At 43.6% G+C, this 19,638-nt stretch overlaps 1 protein-coding gene across 3 annotated transcripts in view; it reads right to left on the reverse strand.

The window, feature by feature from the left end:
* ufsp2 (ufm1-specific peptidase 2) overlaps positions 1-19,638 on the reverse strand; it is a 150,134-nt gene that overhangs the window by 97,374 nt on the left and 33,122 nt on the right. Inside the window, exons 2-3 of one of the 3 annotated variants that reach the window (XM_068029419.1) lie at positions 19,219-19,253; positions 16,839-17,022 (exon numbers count right to left, since the gene is read on the reverse strand). In XM_068029419.1, the coding sequence (XP_067885520.1) occupies positions 16,839-16,981 (143 nt within the window). In that variant the 5' untranslated portion in view covers positions 16,982-17,022; positions 19,219-19,253. Of the gene's footprint in view, positions 1-16,838; positions 17,023-19,218; positions 19,322-19,638 lie in introns of all 3 variants that reach the window. The other 2 variants (XM_068029418.1, XM_068029417.1) reach the window with 2 other exon arrangements.

The following is a 19,638-nucleotide window of genomic DNA, read 5'->3' on the forward strand; positions in this document are numbered from 1 at the left end:
GCATCAGAACAATGTATTGTGGGTAAAAAAAAAAAGCAGAATGGGACAGGAAGGGACAGCGAGTTTAACAAAAATTGTACATTCACGTATAAACTCATTGCAGGGAATAGAAGTAAAAAAATAAAATTAAAGATTCTTTATTTGAATATGCAAAGCATCTGCAATAAGATAGATGAAGTATTTGCACAAGTAGGGGTAAATAATTTAGATCTAATCACCATTACAGAGACATGGTTACATGGTGATCAAGGTTGGAAAATAAATATTCCAGGGTACACAATATTTCAGAAAGACAGAAATAATGGCAAGGAGGACGGGTAGCTCTGATAGTACAGGATGACATAAGAACATTAGTGAGAAGGGATTTGGCCTCAGATGATCATGAAGTAGAATCAGTATGGGTGGAAATTAGGAATAGCAAGAATCAGAAAACACTGGTGGGAGCAGTTTATCAGGCACCTAACAGGAGGAAGTGCAGGAAATGGCTGGAGAAAAGAGGAAATTAGTGCATATCAAAGAGAGAAAGATACAATACTTTGGTCACATCATTAGAGCAGAAGGTAGACAAAGACAATTATTGGAAGGAAAGATCAATGGAAAACGTAGGAGAGGGAAGCAGAGAAGAAAATGAATGACAGATATAATGGACTGGATACAGCTGACCTATGCAGAATGTATAAGGACAAAGATGGAGATCCATGATAGTCAATCTTCTGGGAAGAAGCTGACACCAACGAATGAAACAGAAGTTAATATTGTTGAACAGAACATTAAACAATAAATTATTGGAGCTTGTAACAAAGGCAATCTAACAATTGTGGGGGACTTTAATCTTCATATAGACTGTGTCATATAGAATGCTAGGCCCCCACCCGCCAAGAATAAGGCACATTAATTTTGTCATGAACATTGATTTTAAACTGTTACTGGAGTGAAGAAAGGACTTGTTAAACAGATCAGCCGTTGCTGGAAATGACATTTGCATATTAACAGACAGTGCTTGGAAGGACAAAGGACCATTCCCTGACATATTCAACCCACAATGGACCTTGATCACCAGGTAGTGTGTGTAAGAGGACATTCCAGAGACTGCTAAGGTGATGTAATCCAAGATGTGGTCAGACCAGTTAGTCACATGACTAACCTGCTTGGCAACCTGGGTTTTCTGAATTGTACAAACAGTTTGAACTGAGAACGCCTGTTTGCTACTGGATTGAAGATTTCTCCTGTCTGCTCCCATCTTGTTCTCACAAATCTCTGAATCCACTGAAGACACATGAACCCCAAGAGAGAAAAGTCTCCTACAGCGAACAAGGTTTAAGAATAATACTGGGCCCCAATGAAAAGCAAGATCTATCAGCCATCAAGGACTCTACAGTGAGCTCGAAGAACTGTAACAACAACTCCTCAGATATTACCTCAAACTTTTCCACTTTATTTCTTCCGTTTTCTTTGAGTCTATCTGCACGTGTGTATCGCGTATGCATGCTAGCATGGCCGCGTGTGTATCCGTAGGCATTAACCGAATTAGAGTTTAAGTTTAATAACATTTCACTTTTCTTCTTTAAACCTGAGAAAACCTGTTGTGCTGGTCTCTTTGCCTTATAATTGGAAAGCGGTAAACAAGGATTCACCAAGGGGGAGCTGAAATCACGGTGTGTTTAAAAATTAAACACTATTACAGTAAGACTAGGTGAAGGTTGAAAGGGAACCTTAGACCTCTTTCTCACCTGATCATAACAGAAATTTGGGTGCTACCATCTGGGATTTTACCCACAGACAAACGAGAGAAATTGGAAGTGGGACGTCAAATTGTTCCCAATCAAAAAAAAAGCAAGCTTTCAAGACAGGTTTTCTTGTGATTGCCTGTGCTTGAATACTAATATGTCTGCAACTGAAGCTAGTAGCTCCCCAAGCCAGGGTCAAGTAATTTAGATAAAAACAAGAAATGCTGGAACCACTCAGCAGGTCTGGCAGCATCTGTGGAAAGAGAAGCAGAGTTAACGTTTCGGGTCAGTGACCCTTCTTCGGAACCAAAGGGTCACTGACCCGAAACATCAACTCTGCTTCTCTTTCCACAGATGCTGCCAGACCTGCTGAGTGGTTCCAGCATTTCTTGTTTTTATTTCAGATTTCCAGTATCTGCAGTATTTTGCTTTTATATTAGTGAAGTAACTTAGGTTAAGTTAAAAGCACTGTCAATGGAGGAGCTGAGAAGAATGGCTGCGCAGTGTGGGATCACTGTACGTGGCAAGGCTATGAAGTCTGAACTCCTAAGGCTAGTGGCCAACCATTTTTCCCTTGAATCTGAAGAAGCAGAAACAGGGTTAGAAGTAGACCCAGACAGGGTGTTGCTAGCAAAGATACAACTGGAACAAAGGAAACTTGAATTAGAAAACAGGGAAAGAGAAAGAGAGACAGGAGAGGGAGAAAGAAAGATTCTTCCAGAAGGAACGTGGAGAAAAAGACAGGAGAAGAAACGAGAGAGAGGAGAGAGCGAGAGAAAGAATATTCCGGAAGGAATGCGAAGAACGAGAACTGAAGTGGCTTGAGTTAACTAGGGGGCAACAGAGTAACCCGAGTGAAAGCATGGCCAATATGCAGCAGCGTAATCCAGGGCTGTGTACATAATTGTTAAAACTAGCTCAAATAATTCCAAAATTCAATACGGAAGATGTAGAAACATTTTTTGTGTCCTTTGAGAAACTGGCAAGGCAGCTAAAATAGCCAGCTGAGATCTGGCCTCTTTTACTGCAAAGCAAGCTAACTGGAGAAGTCCATGAGGTTTATTCCCTGTTGCCAGATGAAAGTTCATCAAATTATGAACTGACCAAAAATGCTATCCTCAGGGCATATGAATTAGTACCTGAAGCTTATCGCCAAAACTTTAGAACCCTCAAGAAGCAAGCTAATCAAACTTATCTAGAGTTTGAAAGAAGTAAGCAGCAGGCTTTTGACCAGTGGCTGAGGGCTCTTAAAGTTCAGCTCAGCTATGAGAATCTTAGAGAAGTAATTCTGTTAGAGGAAGTTAAACACTCTCTTCCGTTCTCCATAAAGACCCAAGTAGAGGAGCAATGGGTCCAGAGAGCCCGGCAAGCGGCCGTTCTGGCCGATGAGTTTGCTTTAATTTATAGGTCGGTTTCCCAGGGAAGAACCTTTCCTAGTCACCCCACAAATCTGAAAAGGACAAAGGGTGGGAAAGTGACAGGAGCCTAAGCAGTCCTGGGAGAGAAAGGAAAGCAGAAGACATAGGGGGACCTCCTCTAGCCAAAAATGAAGGTGCTGTGAGCAAGAGTGAGACCCGGAGACTGATGTGCTTCCACTGGAATAAAGCAGGGCATTAAAAAGCTGACTGATGGAAACTAAAAGAAAAACCGGTAGGGTTAATCAGGGCACACCCGCTCACTGAAGAAGTGACCCTGATGGAAAGCAAAGCAGAACAGGCTGTGGCTTTAACTGCAGCAAGAGGGAGATCCAGGAAGCTTACGGCTGCAAGTGCAGGAAAATTTAACAGGATTTTTGAAGGTTGTCAGGGTTTTGTCTCTGAAGGGAAAGTAACCCCATATCCCTTGAGTGGGGAAATCAAGCCCACAGTAATTCTCAGGGACACAGGGGCCACTAGATCCCTTCTACTGGGAAAAGGCCTGACCTTTACTCTAGAGAGAGCAGTGAACACCAGAATGGTGGTGAATGGTATTGGAGGGCAGTGCATGCCTGTACCTGTACACTGGATGCATCTAGAGTGCGACTCAGTTTCGGGACCGGTGACCGTAGGGATTGTCCCTAGTTTGCTTGTGGACAGGGTTGACCTGCTCCTAGGTAATGATCTGGCGGGGAAAAAGGTGGCTGGCAGCCCCCCCCCCCCCCGCCCCCCAGTAGTGGAGGAAAGACCGCAGGAGGTCAGAGAGACAGGACAGTGACAGGGGACGGACCCCTGCAGTTTCCCTGAATGTGGTGTGGATCAGGCCATGATCAAAGTAGCTCCCCAAGAGGAGACTGAATTGGCACTGCAGGCGGATGACCATGAGGTCTTTTAAGAATTAGAACATTACAGCGCAGTACAGGCCCTTCGGCCCTCGATGTTGCGCCGACCTGTGAAACCATCTGACCGACACTATTCCATTTTCATCCATATGTCTATCCAATGACCACTTAAATGCCCTTAAAGTTGGCGAGTCTACTACTGTTGCAGGCAGGGCGTTCCACGCCCCTACTACTCTCTGAGTAAAGAAACTACCTCTGACATCTGTCCTATATCTATCACCCCTCAACTTAAAGCTATGTCCCCTCGTGTTTGCCATCACCATCCGAGGAAAAAGACTCTCACTATCCACCCTATCTAACCCTCTGATTATCTTATATGTCTCTATTAAGTCACCTCTCCTCCTCCTCTCTAACGAAAACAACCTCAAGTTCCTCAGCCTTTCCTCGTAAGACCTTCCCTCCATACCAGGCAACATCCTAGTAAATCTCCTCTGCACCCTTTCCAAAGCTTCCACATCCTTCCTATAATGCGGTGACCAGAACTGCACGCAATACTCCAGGTGCGGTCTCACCAGAGTTTTGTACAGCTGCAGCATGACATAGTGGCTCCGAAACTCGATCCCCCTACTAATAAAAGCTATTAACCTGGGTAGCAACCTTCAGGGATTTATGCACCTGGACACCAAGATCTCTCTGTTCATCTACACTACCAAGAATCTTCCCAATAGCCCAGTACTCTGCATTCCTGTTACTCCTTCCAAAGTGAATCACCTCGCACTTTTCCACATTAAACTCCATTTGCCATCTCTCAGCCCAGCTCTGCAGCCTATCTATGTCCCTCTGTACCCTACAACATCCTTCGGCACTATCCACAACTCCACAGACCTTAGTGTCATCCGCAAATTTACTAACCCACCCTTCTACACCCTCTTCCAGGTTATTTATAAAAATGACAAACAGCAGTGGCCCCAAAACAGATCCTTGCGGTACACCACTAGTAACTAAACTCCAGGATGAACATTTGCCATCAACCACCACCCTCTGTCTTCTTTCAGCTAGCCAATTTCTGATCCAAAGCTCTAAATCACCTTCAACCCCATACTTCCGTATTTTCTGCAATAGCCTACCATGGGGAACCTTATCAAACGCCTTACTGAAATCCATATACACCACATCCACTGCTTTACCCTCATCCACCTGTTTGGTCACCTTCTCGAAAAACTCAATAAGGTTTGTGAGGCACGATCTACCCGTCACAAAACCGTGCTGACTATCGCTAATGAACTTATTCTTTTCAAGATGATTATACATCCTGTCTCTTATAACCTTTTCCAACATTTTACCCACAACCGAAGTAAGGCTCACAGGTCTATAATTACCAGGGCTGTCTCTACTCCCCTTCTTGAACAAGGGGACAACATTTGCTATCCTCCAGTCTTCCGGCACTATTCCTGTCGACAATGACGACATAAAGATCAAGGACAAAGGCTCTGCAATCTCCTCCCTAGCTTCCCAGAGAATCCTAGGATAAATCCCATCTGGCCCAGGGGACTTATCAATTTTCACACTTTCCAAAATTGATAACACCTCCTCCTTGTGAACCTCAATCCCATCTAGCCTAGTAGCCTGAATCTCAGTATTCTCCTCAACAACTCTGCCTGTCCAGAACTTTCTTTGGACAGTTAGGAGACCCAGAGAAAGAATTCAATGGATTTTCCCTAGCTGAGCCTCAGCGAGCTGACCCAGTATTGCGAGAGTTAGCACAGGCTGCCCAGTCTGAAAGTGAAGTAGAGGGAGTGCCTGATTTCTACTATTTAAAGAAGGAGGTACTGATGAGGAAATGAAGTTTTCCCTCACAGACCTGATAGTAAGGAGTGGACAGTAGTTCATCAGTTAGTGATGCCACAGAGGTACTGGAGAGAAATATTAAGAAGGGCCCATGAGACTACAGTGGCTGTACATGCCAATATACGAAAGACCAAAGCCCACATAAGACAGCAGTTTGACTGGCCAAAACGCCACAAAGATGTGGTGGAGTACTGCAGAAGTTGCCACATGTGCCAGGTTGAGGGGAAACCCCAACCTACAGTGAAACCTGCACCCCTAAGTCCTGTACCTGTGTTAGGAGGACACTCCAGCAGAGGTCTGGTAAGCTGTAAGGGACCCTGCTGAGAACAAAAGGGGACAGGCAGGCACAAGGCTGGCAAAAGTTTAGAAAGAGAAGGGGAAAAAGTGACCGAGAGGATATGTTAAAGGAAGGCCGGGAGGAATCCTGGATAAAAACCCCTGCTCTCTGGTCAGCCAACCCCCAAAAAGTTGAAAAATTAGACCCCATATCCTCCTATATAAATGCAGACACTAGAAGTACCCCATCAGAGTTGCTAACATTTACAGGAACCTGCAGAGACTTCTAGAGGGCACTGACACCGTAAGAGTCATGCCTCACCTAGTCGAAGTGCCACATGGGAGTGCAGTAGAGTCTACACAAATACCTGCAGGCAGGAGTGCCCTCTGGGACAAAGGGGAGATTAGCAAAGAATCCTTCCCCAACGTCAGAACCAAAAAAAACTACCCACCCCCCAAAGTCAAAAGCATGTCTCAGCAAAGCACTGAAAGTGTGTTTAGGGTAGACCCGCCCACTACTGACTATCCTCAGATAAAAAAAATTCCATCTTAGGGTTAATTAAATCTAAACCGCCCCCTCCCTTTCCAGACCTCAACAGGAACAAAGACTCTCGGCAGCCATGGAAATGGGCAAGAAGAGAAACTTCCCCCAAAAAAGAACCACATGCTTATTAGGATTCCAAAAAAGGGGCGATTTTAATAAGTTTTAGGATTTGTGAATGAATGAGAGAAATGCATGTTTTTTTTCCATATCATATATTTTCTCTCGACCCTTTTAATGAAATGCGCTTTTCTCAAATTGTATTTCATTCCGCTGGGTGTGGAGATGTCATGCCAGGCTCCCACCTGCCAAGAATGATGCACGATAATTTAGTCATGAACATTGATTTTAAACTGTTACTGGGGTGAAGAAAGGACTTGTTAAACAGATCAGCCGTGGCTGGAAAATACATTTACATATTAACAGACAGTGCTTGGAAGGACAAAGTACCATCCCCTGACACATTCAACCTACAATGGACCTTGATCACCAGGTACTGTATGTCAGAGGAACATTCCAGAGACTGCTAAGGTGATGTAATCCAAGATGTGGTCAGACCAGTTAGTCACATGACTAACCTGGGTTTTCTGAATTGTACAAACAGTTTGAACTGCGAAAGTCTATCTGCTCCCATCTCTTTCTCACAAGCCTCTGAATCCACTGAAGACACATGAACCCCAAGAGAGAAAAGTCTCCTACTGCAAACAAGGTTTAAGAAGAATACTGGGCCCCAATGAAAATCGAGATCTACCTACAATCAAGGACTCTACAGTGAGCGTGAAGAACCATAACAACAACTCTTCAGGTATTGCCTCAAACTTTTCCAATTTATTTTTCTTCTGCTCTTTTCTGTCTCTATTTGCATGTGTGTATTGCGTATACATGCTAACGTAGACACGTCGTGTATCCGTAAGCATCAACCAAATTAGAGTTTATGTTTAATAAATTTCAACTTTTCTTCTTTAAACCAAAGAAAGCCTGTTTGTGCTGGTTTCTTTGCCTGATATTTGGAAAGCGCTGAACAAGGATCCACCAAGGGAGAGCTAAAAACACGGTGTGTTTAAAATTAAACCCTGTTACAGTAAGACCATGTGAAGGCTGAAAGGGACTCATAGACACCTTTGTTACCTGGTCGTAACAACTGGAACAACGAAATTCACAAGAGCGGTCCAGAAGATGAGTTTGCAGAATGTTTTCCTAAAGTTACTTGGAGCAATACATTGTGGAATCAACTAGGAATAAAACTATCTTAGATCTAATATAGTGTAATGAAGCAAGGTTAATTAGTAATGTCATAGTAAAAGATCCACTGGGAGATAGGGATCATAATACCACTGAATTCCATGTTAAGGTTGAAAGTGACATACTCCATTCACAAACAAGAATCTTAAACTTAAACAATGCCAATTACGTAGGTATGATGGGTGAACTGGCGAAGATAAACTGGGTAAATAGACTAAAAGGTATGGTGTAAAATGAACAGTAGGAAACCTTTAAAGAAACAATTCAAAATGTTTAACAAGAATACATTCCACTGCAAAACAAAAACTCAGGAAGAAAGACCCATCCGTGGCTCACTCAGGAAGTTAAGGGTAGTATTAGATTAAAAGAGGCATATAATATTGCAAAAAAGAGTAGCAAGTCTGAGAATTGGGTATTTTAGAAGCCAGCAAAGGGCCACCAAAAAGTTGATAAAAAAGGAAAAAAATAGAAGAGTAAACTAGCCAGTAATATAAAAACAGATTGTAAGAGCTTTTATAGGTATATAAAAAGGAAGAAAGTAGTTAAGTAAACATTGATCCCTTAGAAGCAGAGATAGGAGAAATTATTATGGGGAACGAGGAAATGACAGAGGCATTGAACAAATAATTTGTGGCTGTCTTCACAATAGAAGACACAAGTTTCATACCAGGAAGATGGTAACCTAGGGGCTAAAATGAGTGCAGAAATTAAGGAAAATATCAGAGAAAAAGTATTGGAGAAACTTAAGGGACTAAAATCCGACAAATCCCTGGGATCTGATGGCCTACACCCCAGGGTTCTAGAAGTGACAGCTGCAGAGATAATGATGCACTAATTATAATTTTCCAACATTCCTTAGATTCGGGAATACTCCCATCAGATTGGAAGTTGGCAAATGTTACACCGCTTTTCAAGAAAGGAGGGAAGAGAGAAAACAGGGAACTACAGGCAGTTAACCTAACATCAGTCATTGGGAAAATGCTGGAATCTATTATTAATGAAGTCTTAACAATGCACTTAGAAAAGCACAGTATGATTACAAGTCAATATGATTTTACTAAAGGGAAATCCTGTTTGACAAATTTATTAGTTATTTTTGAGGAATTTGTTTTATTCATTAGGGGGATGTGGACGCCCGCTGGCTATGCCAGCATTTACTGCCCATCCCGAATTGCCCTCGAGAAGGTGGTGATGGTGAGCTGCCTTCCTGAACTAATGCAGTCCTTGGGATGTAACTAGTAGGGTAGATAAAGGGGAAGCGTAGATGTAGTATACCTGGATTTCCACAAGGCATTCAATAAGGTACCACACAATAGGTTAATACGCAAGATAAGGGCTCATGGTGTAGGGGGTAATATATTAGCATGGATAGGAGATTGGTTAACGGACAGCAATGAGTGGGCTTAAACGGGGTATTTTCAAGCTGGCAAGCAGTAAACAGTGGAGTGCCGCAAGTATCAGCACTGGGGCCTAGGTTAGTTACAATCTATATTGTTACACGAGTGCTTTTTTTTTGTACAATATGTTTTAAGAAATTATAGTTGGTTTATGGACACTGCTTCATCTGGAATCTTGAAGAGGCTGAACTTTGCGTTTAAAAAAACAAAAGGGAAGGTCAACAGAAGGTTAGCTAGTAAACAAATCTTACTGGAAAGCATCTTCTTCTTCTTTGGCCTCCTTGTCTCGGGAGACAATGGGTCTGGAGGTGGTCAGTGGTTTGTGGAGCAGCGCCTGGAGTGGCTATAAAGGCCAATTCTAGAGTGGCAGACTCTTCCACAGGTGCTGCAGAAAATATTGGTTGTCAGGGCTGTTACACAGTTGGCTCCCCCCTTGCCCTTCTGTCTTTTTTCCTGCCAACTGCTAAGTCTCTTCGACTCGCCACACTTCAGTCCCGCCTTTATGGCTGCCCGCCAGCTCTGGCGATCGCTGGCAACTGACTCCCACGACTTGTGATCAAAGTCACAGGACTTCATGTCGCGTTTGCAGACGTCTTTAAAGCGGAGGCATGGACGGCCGATGGGTCTGATACCAGTGGCGAGCTCGCTGTACAATGTGTCCTTGGGGATCCTGCCATCTTCCATGCGGCCCACATGGCCAAGCCATCTCAAGCGCCGCTGACTCAGTAGTGTGTATAAGCTGGGGATGCTGGCCGCCTCGAAGACTTCTGTGTTGCAGATACGGTCTGCCACCTGATGCCAAGGATTCTCCGGAGGCAGCGAAGATGGAATGAATTGAGACGTCACTCTTGGCTGACATACGTTGTCCTGGCCTCGCTGCCGTAGAGCAAGGTACTGAGGACACAGGCTTGATACACTCGGACTTTTGTGTTCCGTGTCAGTGCGCCATTTTCCCACACTCTCTTGGCCAGTCTGGACATAGCAGTGGAAGCCTTTCCCACGCGCTTGTTGATTTCTGCATCGAGAGACAGGTTACTGGTGATAGTTGAGCGTAGGTAGGTGAACTCTTGAACCACTTACAGAGCGTGGTTGCCGATATTGATGGATGGAGCATTTCTGACGTCCTGTCCCATGATGTTCGTTTTCTTGAGGCTGATGGTTAGGCCAAATTCGTTGCAGGCAGCCGCAAACCTGTCGATGAGACTCTGCAGACACTCTTCAGTGTGAGATATTAATGCAGCATAGTCAGCAAAGAGGAGTTCCCTGATGAGGACTTTCCGTACTTTAGTCTTCGCTCTTAGACGGGCAAGTAAAAGCCTCTGACGTCAAGTAAACACAGCAGGGGTTGCGCTTGTGACTTTGAAAGAATGTTTGCAAAAGAGTGACAGACCACAATTGATAGATGTCACAGGATTGAACAGTTTTAGTTTCATTTTGAACTGTTAAAAAAGCCAGCTGGTGTTTGGCCTGAAAAAAATAGAAAGGAGGAGTGGCTGTGTGCCTGCCAGAAGAAGACAGCTAATATTTTTCTCTCTTTGAAGAATTCCTGCATCAAGTTTTACTATTTCTCCTCCTCTATTTGAAGAAATTCTGCAAGTTTGCAGAAACCTTGTATCTTTGAAGGAACTTTGCATCGAATGGGAGAGTATTGAAACCTTTGTTGCTGCAGACCTGATGCAAGTCCTATGTGAAGCATTCTGCAGCTGCATCTCTTTGAAAGCCTACCCAGACTGATCAACATTATCACCTGGAAAGAACTGTTCTAAGAAGATTCCATTGACAGCCGCCTATTCGCCTTTGGGACACCTCACGAAAACAAAGGACATCTTCCGTACTTACTTTTCAGTCTAAGTGTTTTCTTTATTCCTTCTATTTATTTGTAACAGCGATAAACAATAATCCCTTTTATTTGTTTCCCCAGTTAACCAGCTGCATATGTGTGTGTGCATGAGAGCTCGGATAAATAAGGGGCTTTAATGTTTCAATTTGCGTGTATGTTTACTTCCTTATTGGTTAAAATTTGGTTTATAATAAATGGATAGTTTATTGTTTATTAAAGAAACCTGGTTGGTGTGCTTTATTCTGGAAGAAAGTAAGAGTATATGATTGATTGTTTCAGTAAGTGGAAAAATTTAAATATATATTGTGACCTGTGGAGAAGTGGGATTGAATTAATGCCTTGGTCATAACAATATTAATGATATAGATGAAGAGTAATGTATCTAAGTTTGCTGATGATATGAAGGTAGGTAAAAGGGTAAGCTATGGGGAGGACACAGAGAGGCTGCAAAGAGATAAAGTCAGCTTAAGTGAGTGGGCAACAAGATGGCAGATGGGAGTATAATGTAGGAAAGTGTGAAGTTATTCACTTTGGTCGTAAGAATAGAAAAGCAGAATTTTTTTTTAAGTTTTAAAACTTGTAAGAGTTGATGTTCTAAGAAACTTGCGTGTGCTTGTACAATGAACACAGGAAGTTAGCATGCAAGTACAGCAAGCAATTAGGAAGGCAAATGGCATGTTGGCCTTTATTGCAAAGGGATTGGAGTGCAGGAATAAAGAAGTCTTGCCACAATTGTACAGGATTTTGGTGAGACCACATCTGGAGTACTGTGTGCAGCTTTGGTCTTCACATTTAAGAAAGGAGGTGGCAGAGTGAAGGTTCATTAAATTGGTCCCTGAAATGAGGGGATTGTCCTATGATGAGAGGTTGAGTAAATTGGGCCTATATTCTCTGGAGTGTAGAAGAATGAGAGGCGATTTCATTGAAACATACAAGATTCTGAAGGGGCTGGATAGGGTAGACACAGAGATTATTTCCGCTCATCAGGGAATCTAAAACAGGAAGGCACAGTCTCAGGATAAGGGGCAGATCAGATGAGGAGAAATTACTTCACTCAAAGGGTTGTGAATCTGTGAAATTCTCTACCCCAGAGAGTTGTGGATGCTCCATCATTGAATACATTTAAGGCAGGATAGATAAGATTTTTGGTCTCTCAGGGAATCAAGGGAGATGACAAGTGGGTGGGAAAGTGGAGTTGAAGCCTAAAATCAGCCATGAGCACATTGAATGGCACAGCAGGCTCAACGGGCCATACGGTCTACTCCTGCTCCTATTTCTTGGGTTCACCCCCCCCCCCCCCCAGTGCCTCCAAGTCCTTTTTACAATATGGCGACTAGAACCACATGTAGTACTCAAAGTGTGTTCTAACCAACTTTCGATACAGGTTTAGCTTAACTTCCCCTACTTTTCAATCCTATCCCTCTGGGGCGGCACAGTGGCGCAGTGGTTAGCACCGCAGCCTCACAGCTCCAGGGACCCGGGTTCGATTCTGGGTACTGCCTGTGCGGAGTTTGCAAGTTCTCCCTGTGTCTGCGTGGGTTTTCGCCGGGTGCTCCGGTTTCCTCCCACAGCCAAAGACTTGCAGGTGGTAGGTAAATTGGTCATTGTAAATTGCCCCTAGTGTAGGTAGGTGATAGGGAATATGGGATTACTGTAGGGTTAGTATAAATGGGTGGTTGCTGGTCGGCACAGACTCGGTGGGCCGAAGGGCCTGTTTCAGTGCTGTATCTCTAAATAAATAAACTCTAGTGTTTAGTTTGCTTCTTTATGACTTTGCTAACCTGTGTTGCAATTTTTAGTGAATGGTGCATTTGTACTCCATGATCTCTTCGTCCTCTACCCCACCTAGAATCGCACCTTCAAAATAATAAGCAACCTGCTATTCTTCCTACCAAAATATACTACCTCATATTTATCAGTGTTGAAATTCATTTGACAATTATTTGCCCATTCTGCAAGTCTATTAATATCCTCCTGTAATTTGTTGCAGTCCCCCTCAGTACTGATTAGGCCTGCCTCAATTTGGTGTCTCCCACAAATTTAGAAATTGTGTTTTTGTTTCCAACATCCAAATTGTTAATTAGTTTGCCATTCAACATGTCACCAGAGTTATCTAGCATATTGCTACCTATATTACAAAAGAAAAATCACATTCAACAACTTGCATTCATATAACGCCTTTAACATAGTAAAACGTCACAAGACATTTCATAGGAGCACTATCAAATTTGACACTGAAACACATAAGGAGATATTAGAAAAGGCTTGGTCAAAGATGTAGGATTTAAGGAGCATCTTAAGACAGGTGAGACAGGTAGACAGGCAGAGAGGTTTAGCAAGGGAAATCCAGAACTTTGACCATAGACAGCTGAGCACAGAGCAGCCAAAGGTGCAGCAATGAAAATCAGGGACACACAAGAGGCCAGAATTGGAACAGCACAGAGATCTCTCCGAGAGTTGTAGGGCTGGAGGAGGTTACACAGATAGGGAGGTACATGTCTTTGTCCTTCTGGGTGGTAGAAGTCACGGGTTTGGAAGGTGCTGTCCAAGGAGCCTTGGTGAGTTGCTGCAGTGCATCTTGTAGATGGTACACACAGCTGCCACTATGCATTTAGAATTTAGAATTTAGAATTTTAGAACATTACAGCGCAGTACAGGCCCTTCGGCCCTCGATGTTGCGCCGACCAGTGAAACCATCTGACCTACACTATTCCATTTTCATCCATGTGTCTATCCAATGTCCACTTAAATGCCCTTAAAGTTGGCGAATCTACTACTGCTGCAGGCAGGGCGTTCCACGCCCTTACTACTCTCTGAGTAAAGAAACTACCTCTCACATCTGTCCGATATCTATCACCCCTCAACTTGAAGCTATGTCCCCTCGTGTTTGCCATCACCATCCGAGGAAAAAGACGCTCACTATCCACTCTATCTAACCCTCTGATTATCTTATATGTCTCTATTAAGTCACCTCTCCTCCTCCTTCTCTCCAACGAAAACAACCTCAAGTCCCTCAGCCTTTCCTCGTAAGACCTTCCCTCCATACCAGTATTGATGGTGGAGGGAGTGAATGTTGAAGCTGATGGATGGGGTGCCAACCAAACAGGGTGCTTTGTCCTGGATGGTGCGAGCTTCTCGAGTGTTGTTGGTGCTGCACTCATCCAGGAAAGTGGACTTGTGCCTTGTAGATGGTGGACAGATTTTGGGGAGTCAGGAGGTAAGTTACTCGTCACAGAATTCCCAGCTTCTGACCTGCTCTTGTAGCCACAGTACTTATATGGCTGGTCCAGTTCAGTTTCTGGTCAATTGTAACCCCCAGGATAGTGGGGGATTCAGCAATGGGAATGCCATTGAATGTCAAGGGGAGATGGCTGAATTCTCACTTGTTGGAAATGGCAGTTGTGTGGTACAAATGTAACTCGGCACTTATCAGCCCAAGCCTGAATGTTGCCCAGGTTTTGCTACATATGGACACAGACTGCTTCAGTATCCAAGGATCTTACTGTTAACCTAGCAATCTATATAAATAATTTAGACATGGGGACCAATTGTAATATTTCCAAATTTGCTGATGACACAAAACTAGGTGGGAATGTAAGTTGTGAAGAGGATGCAAGGAGGCTTCAAGGGGACTTGGACAGGCTAAGTGAATGGGAAAGAACATAGCAGATGAATTATAATATCAATAAGTGTGAAGTTATCCACTCTGGTAGAAAAAACACAAAGACAGAATATTTCTTAAATGGTGAGGGGATGGGTAGGTTGGTATCCAAAGGGACCTGGGTGCCCTTGTTCATGAGTCACTAAAAGCTGGCATGCAGGTGCAGCAAGCAATTAGGAAGGCAAATGGTATGTTGGCCTTCATCGGAAGGGGATTTGAGTACAGGAGTAAAGATGGCTTGCTGCAAGTGTATAAAGCTTTGGTGAGAATATTGTGTACAGTTTTGGACTCCTTATCTAAGGAAGGATATACTTGCCATAGAGGGAGTGCACCAGAGGTTCATCAGACAAATCCCTGGCATGGTGGGATTTTTAAAAAAATTCATTCATAGGATGTGGGCGTCACTGGCCTGGCTAACATTTATTGCCCATCCCTAATTGCCCTCGAGAAGGTGGTGGTGAGCTGCCTTCTTGAACCGCTGCAGTCCATGTGGGGTTGGTACACCCACAGTGCTGTTAGGAAGGGAGTTCCAGGATTTTGACCCAGCGACAGTGAAGGATCGGCGATATAGTTCCAAGTCAGGATGGTCTGTGACTTGGAGGGAAACTTGCAGATGGTGGTGTTCCCATTGTCCTTCTAGTTGGTAGCGGTTGCGGGTTTGGAAGGTGCTGTCTAAGGAGCCTTGGTGCATTGCTGCAGTGCATCTTGTAGATGGTACACACTGCTGCCACTGTGCGTCGGTGGTGGAGGGAGTGAATGTTTGTAGATGGGGTGCCAATCAAGCAGGCTGCTTTGTCCTGGATGGTGTCGAGCTTGTTGAGAGCTGTTGGAGCTGCACCCATCCAGGCAAGTGGAGAGTATTCCATCACACCCCTGACTTGTGCCTTGTAGATGGCGGACAAGCTTTGGGGAGTCAAGAGGTGAGTTACTCGCCTCAGGATTCCTAGCCTCTGACCTGCTCTTGTAGCCACGGTATTTAAATGGCTACTCCAGTTCAGTTTCTGGTCAATGGTAGCCCTTAGGATGTTGATAGTGGGGGATTCAGCGATGATAATGCCATTGAATGTCAAGGGGAGATGGTTAGATTCTCTCTTGTTGGAGATGATCATTGCCTGGCACTTGTGTGGCACGAATGATACTTGCCACTTATCAGCCCAAGCCTTGATATTCTCCAGGTCTTGCTGCATTTCTACACAGACTGCTTCAGTATCTGAGGAGTCACGAATGGTGCTGAACATTGTACAATCATCAGCGAACATCCCCACTTCTGACCTTATGATTGAAGGAAGGTCATTGATGAAGCAGCTGAAGATGGTTGGGCCTAGGACACTACCCTGAGGAACGCCTGCAGTGATGTCCTGGAGCTGAGAGGATTGACCTCCAACAACCATGGATTGTTTTATGAGGAGAGACTGAGGAAATTGGGCCTGTATTCTCCAGAGTTTCAAAGAATGAGAGGTGATCTCAGTGAAACTTACAAAATTCTTACACGGCGTGACAGGGTGGATGTAAATAGGATGTTTTGCATAGCCGGTGAGTCGAACCAGGGGACACAATCTCAGAATATGGGGTAGGCCATTTAAGACTGAGATGAGAAGGAATTTCTTCACTCAGAGGCTGGTGAATCTTTGGAATTCTCTACCCCAGAGGGCTGGGGAAGCTTAATCACAGAGAATGTTCAAGACACAAATCGACAGATTTCTGGAAACAAATGACATCAAGGGATATGGAAATAGCACAGGAAAGTGGCGTTGAGGTAAATGATGGGCCGTGATCTAATTGAATGGCAGAGCAGGCTCGACAGGCTCAATGACCTATTCCTGTTCCTAGGTTATACAGCTTAGAATAGCTCAAAGTCTTCAGCCACAATCAAAACCTGAAGGATAAAAGCAAAACTTGAAAAACTAGATATTCAACTGAAAAAGACTTTGGACATTTAACATCCACACCATAAGCTTAATTGAAATCCGAGTGACAACTACTGCCAGTCCCAAAAACATGCTCCAATGTAGTACTAAGGTACTTAACACATTCCATTTTGCTACTTACGGAACAAATTTTAAGATGGTTTTGCATGTAGAGTTCTCTTGCAGTTCTGTAGGCTGTGTGCTGGAGTGGGATGTAGGCCATATATATACAGGACTCTCCAAACCAAGTAAGACGAAAGCCTGTGAATTCACTTTACTAATCATATTCTTAATGGCTCCTGAAAAGCCTTCTTTAATTCCTTGTTCTGATTTCAAATGAAGAAAAATTGTTATTAAAGCTATAGGTTACAATATTCGTACTTACAACATACATCTTTCACAGCATTTCCGGAAATGATAGACCAACAACGACGACTTACATTTATATAGTGCCTTTAATGCAGTAAAACATCTGAATGCTCTTCACAGGAGCATTACCAAACAAAATTTGCCAAGCCACATAAGGAGATACTAGGCCAAAATCCAAAAGCTTGGTTAAAGAGACAGGTTTTAAGGACCATCTTAAAGGAGTAAGAGAGACAGAAAGGCAGAAAGGTTTAGATAAGGAATTCCAGAGCTTAGGGTCAATGCAACCGAAGGCACAGCCCCAGTGGTGAAGTAATGGGGTGCAGAACAGGCCAGAATTGGAGATCATGGAGGGTTGTAGGCCTGGAAGAGGTTACAGAGAAAGGAAGGGATTTGAAAACAAAGATGAGAATTTTAAAATCAAGACATAGCAAAACTGGGTGCTAATGTAGGCCAGTGGGCACAAGAGTGATGGCTGAACAGAACTTGTTGATAGTTAGGATACAAACAATAGAGTTTTGATGACCACAAATGTATGTAGGGTCGAACATGGGAGGCAGCCAGGACAGCAGTGGACCTGTCAAGGCTGGAGATAATAAAGGCATGGATGAGGGTTTCAATGTCAGGTAATGGCCAGGGAGAGGGATGGAGTCAGTGGTTAGGGATCCAAGTTTGTGCGAGCCTTCGTCTTCCTAACACTTATTTGGAGAAAATTTCTGCTCAACCAGTACTGGGTAGCAGACAAGCAGTGTAACAAATCAGAGACAGTGGATGGATTGAGAGGGGTGATATGAGGTCGAGCCGGGTGTCGTCAAAGTTCCCCACCGGAGGTTGGTTAGCAAAATTAAAGCACAAGGGATAGGAGGTAATGTACTGGCATGGATTAAGGATTGGTCAACAGGCAGAAATCAGAGAGTAGGAATAAACAGGTCATTCTCGCGTTGGCAGACTGTGACTAGTGGCGTACCGCAGGGATCAGTGCTTGGGCCCCAGCTGTTCACAATATATATCAATGAATTGGATGTGGGGACCAAGTGTAGTATTTCCAAGTTCGTGGATCACACAAAACTAGGTGAGAATGTGTGTTGTGAGGAAGATGCAAAGCGGCTTCAAGGGGATTTGGACTGACTTTGTGAATGGGCAAGAACATGGCAGATGGAATATAACGTGGAAAAATCTACTTTGGTAGGAGGAACAGATGCGCAGAGTATTTCTTAAATGGTAAGAGATTAGAAACTGTAGATGTACAAAGGGACCTGGATGTCCTCATTAATAAGTCACTGAAAGCTAACATGCAGGTGCAGCAAGCAATTAAGAAGGCTAATGGTATGTTAGCCTTTATCGCAAAAGAATTTGAGTACAGAAGTAGTGAAGTCTTGCTTCAGTTGTACAGATCCTTGGTTAGACCGCACCTCGAGTACTGTGTGCAGTTTGGTCCTTTACCTTAGGAAGGATATTATTGCCATAGGAGTTCAACGAAGGCTCACCAGGATGGCGGGACTGTCCTAAGAAGAGAGATTGGGGAAACTGGGCCTGTATTCTCTAGAGTTTCGAAGAATGAGAGGTGATCTCACTGAAACCTACAAAATACTTAAAGGGATAGACAGGGTAGATGCAGGTAAGATGATCCCCCTGCTTGGGGAGTCTCGAATCAGGAGACACAATTTCAAAATAAGAGGGAAGCCACTTCGGACAGAGATGAAGAGAAATATCTTTACTCAGAGGGTAGTGAATCTTTGGAATTCTCTACCCCAGAGGGCTGTGGAAGCTCAGTCATTGAGTACTTTTAAAGCAGAGATTGACAGATTTCTAAATACAAATGAATTAAGGGGATATGAGGATAGTGTGGGAAAAAGGCATTGAAGTGGAAGGTTAGCCATGATCATACTGAATGGCGGGGCAGGCTCCATGGGCTGAATGGCCTACTCATGCTCCTATGTTTCTATGTTCCTTTGTCAGCATACAAATGGAAACTGATGCTATGTTTTTGGATGATGTTGCCGATGGGCAGCACTAAGATGAGAAACAGGAGGGACTTATCATGCTTGCATAGCTATGTATTATTTTGGGAAAAATCACATATGCATCAAGCTAGAATTCTGTGCCTCTGCACCAGAATTTAACATGCGAGCATCATAAAAAAGATTTCTACTCACATTCAAGTACTTTATCTGTAAGGTTTCAATCTGACCTAAGATTTAGAAGATTACAGATTTGAGAGGCAGTGAGGAAGCGAGCAGCAAGAGCATGGATTGACAGCTGGAAAAATATCAAATAGAGCAGAGTCTGTGACAAAATAGGAATTTGTATCATTAGTTTTTTTATAATTTATAGTTAGCTTTAAATGGAGGCTGCTTATTTCATTAATGACAAAATGCTTTGTCAGAGATAGTCCATCTGCATGAATTAGCTGGTCAGCCAGCATGCTTAAAATGTTAATAGATGCAGCTTTCGACATGCTACATAATTTCCAGTTGTGATCATGTGTGAACAATCTGGAGAAAACCCTCCTATTTTCTACTAAAGTGTGCAGGCTTGGCTTTAGCCTTGACACAGTGGTAGCACTCGCCTCTAAG

The sequence above is a fragment of the Heterodontus francisci genome, chromosome 4 (genome assembly GCF_036365525.1).
Source record: "Heterodontus francisci isolate sHetFra1 chromosome 4, sHetFra1.hap1, whole genome shotgun sequence".
Taxonomy (NCBI): domain Eukaryota; kingdom Metazoa; phylum Chordata; class Chondrichthyes; order Heterodontiformes; family Heterodontidae; genus Heterodontus; species Heterodontus francisci.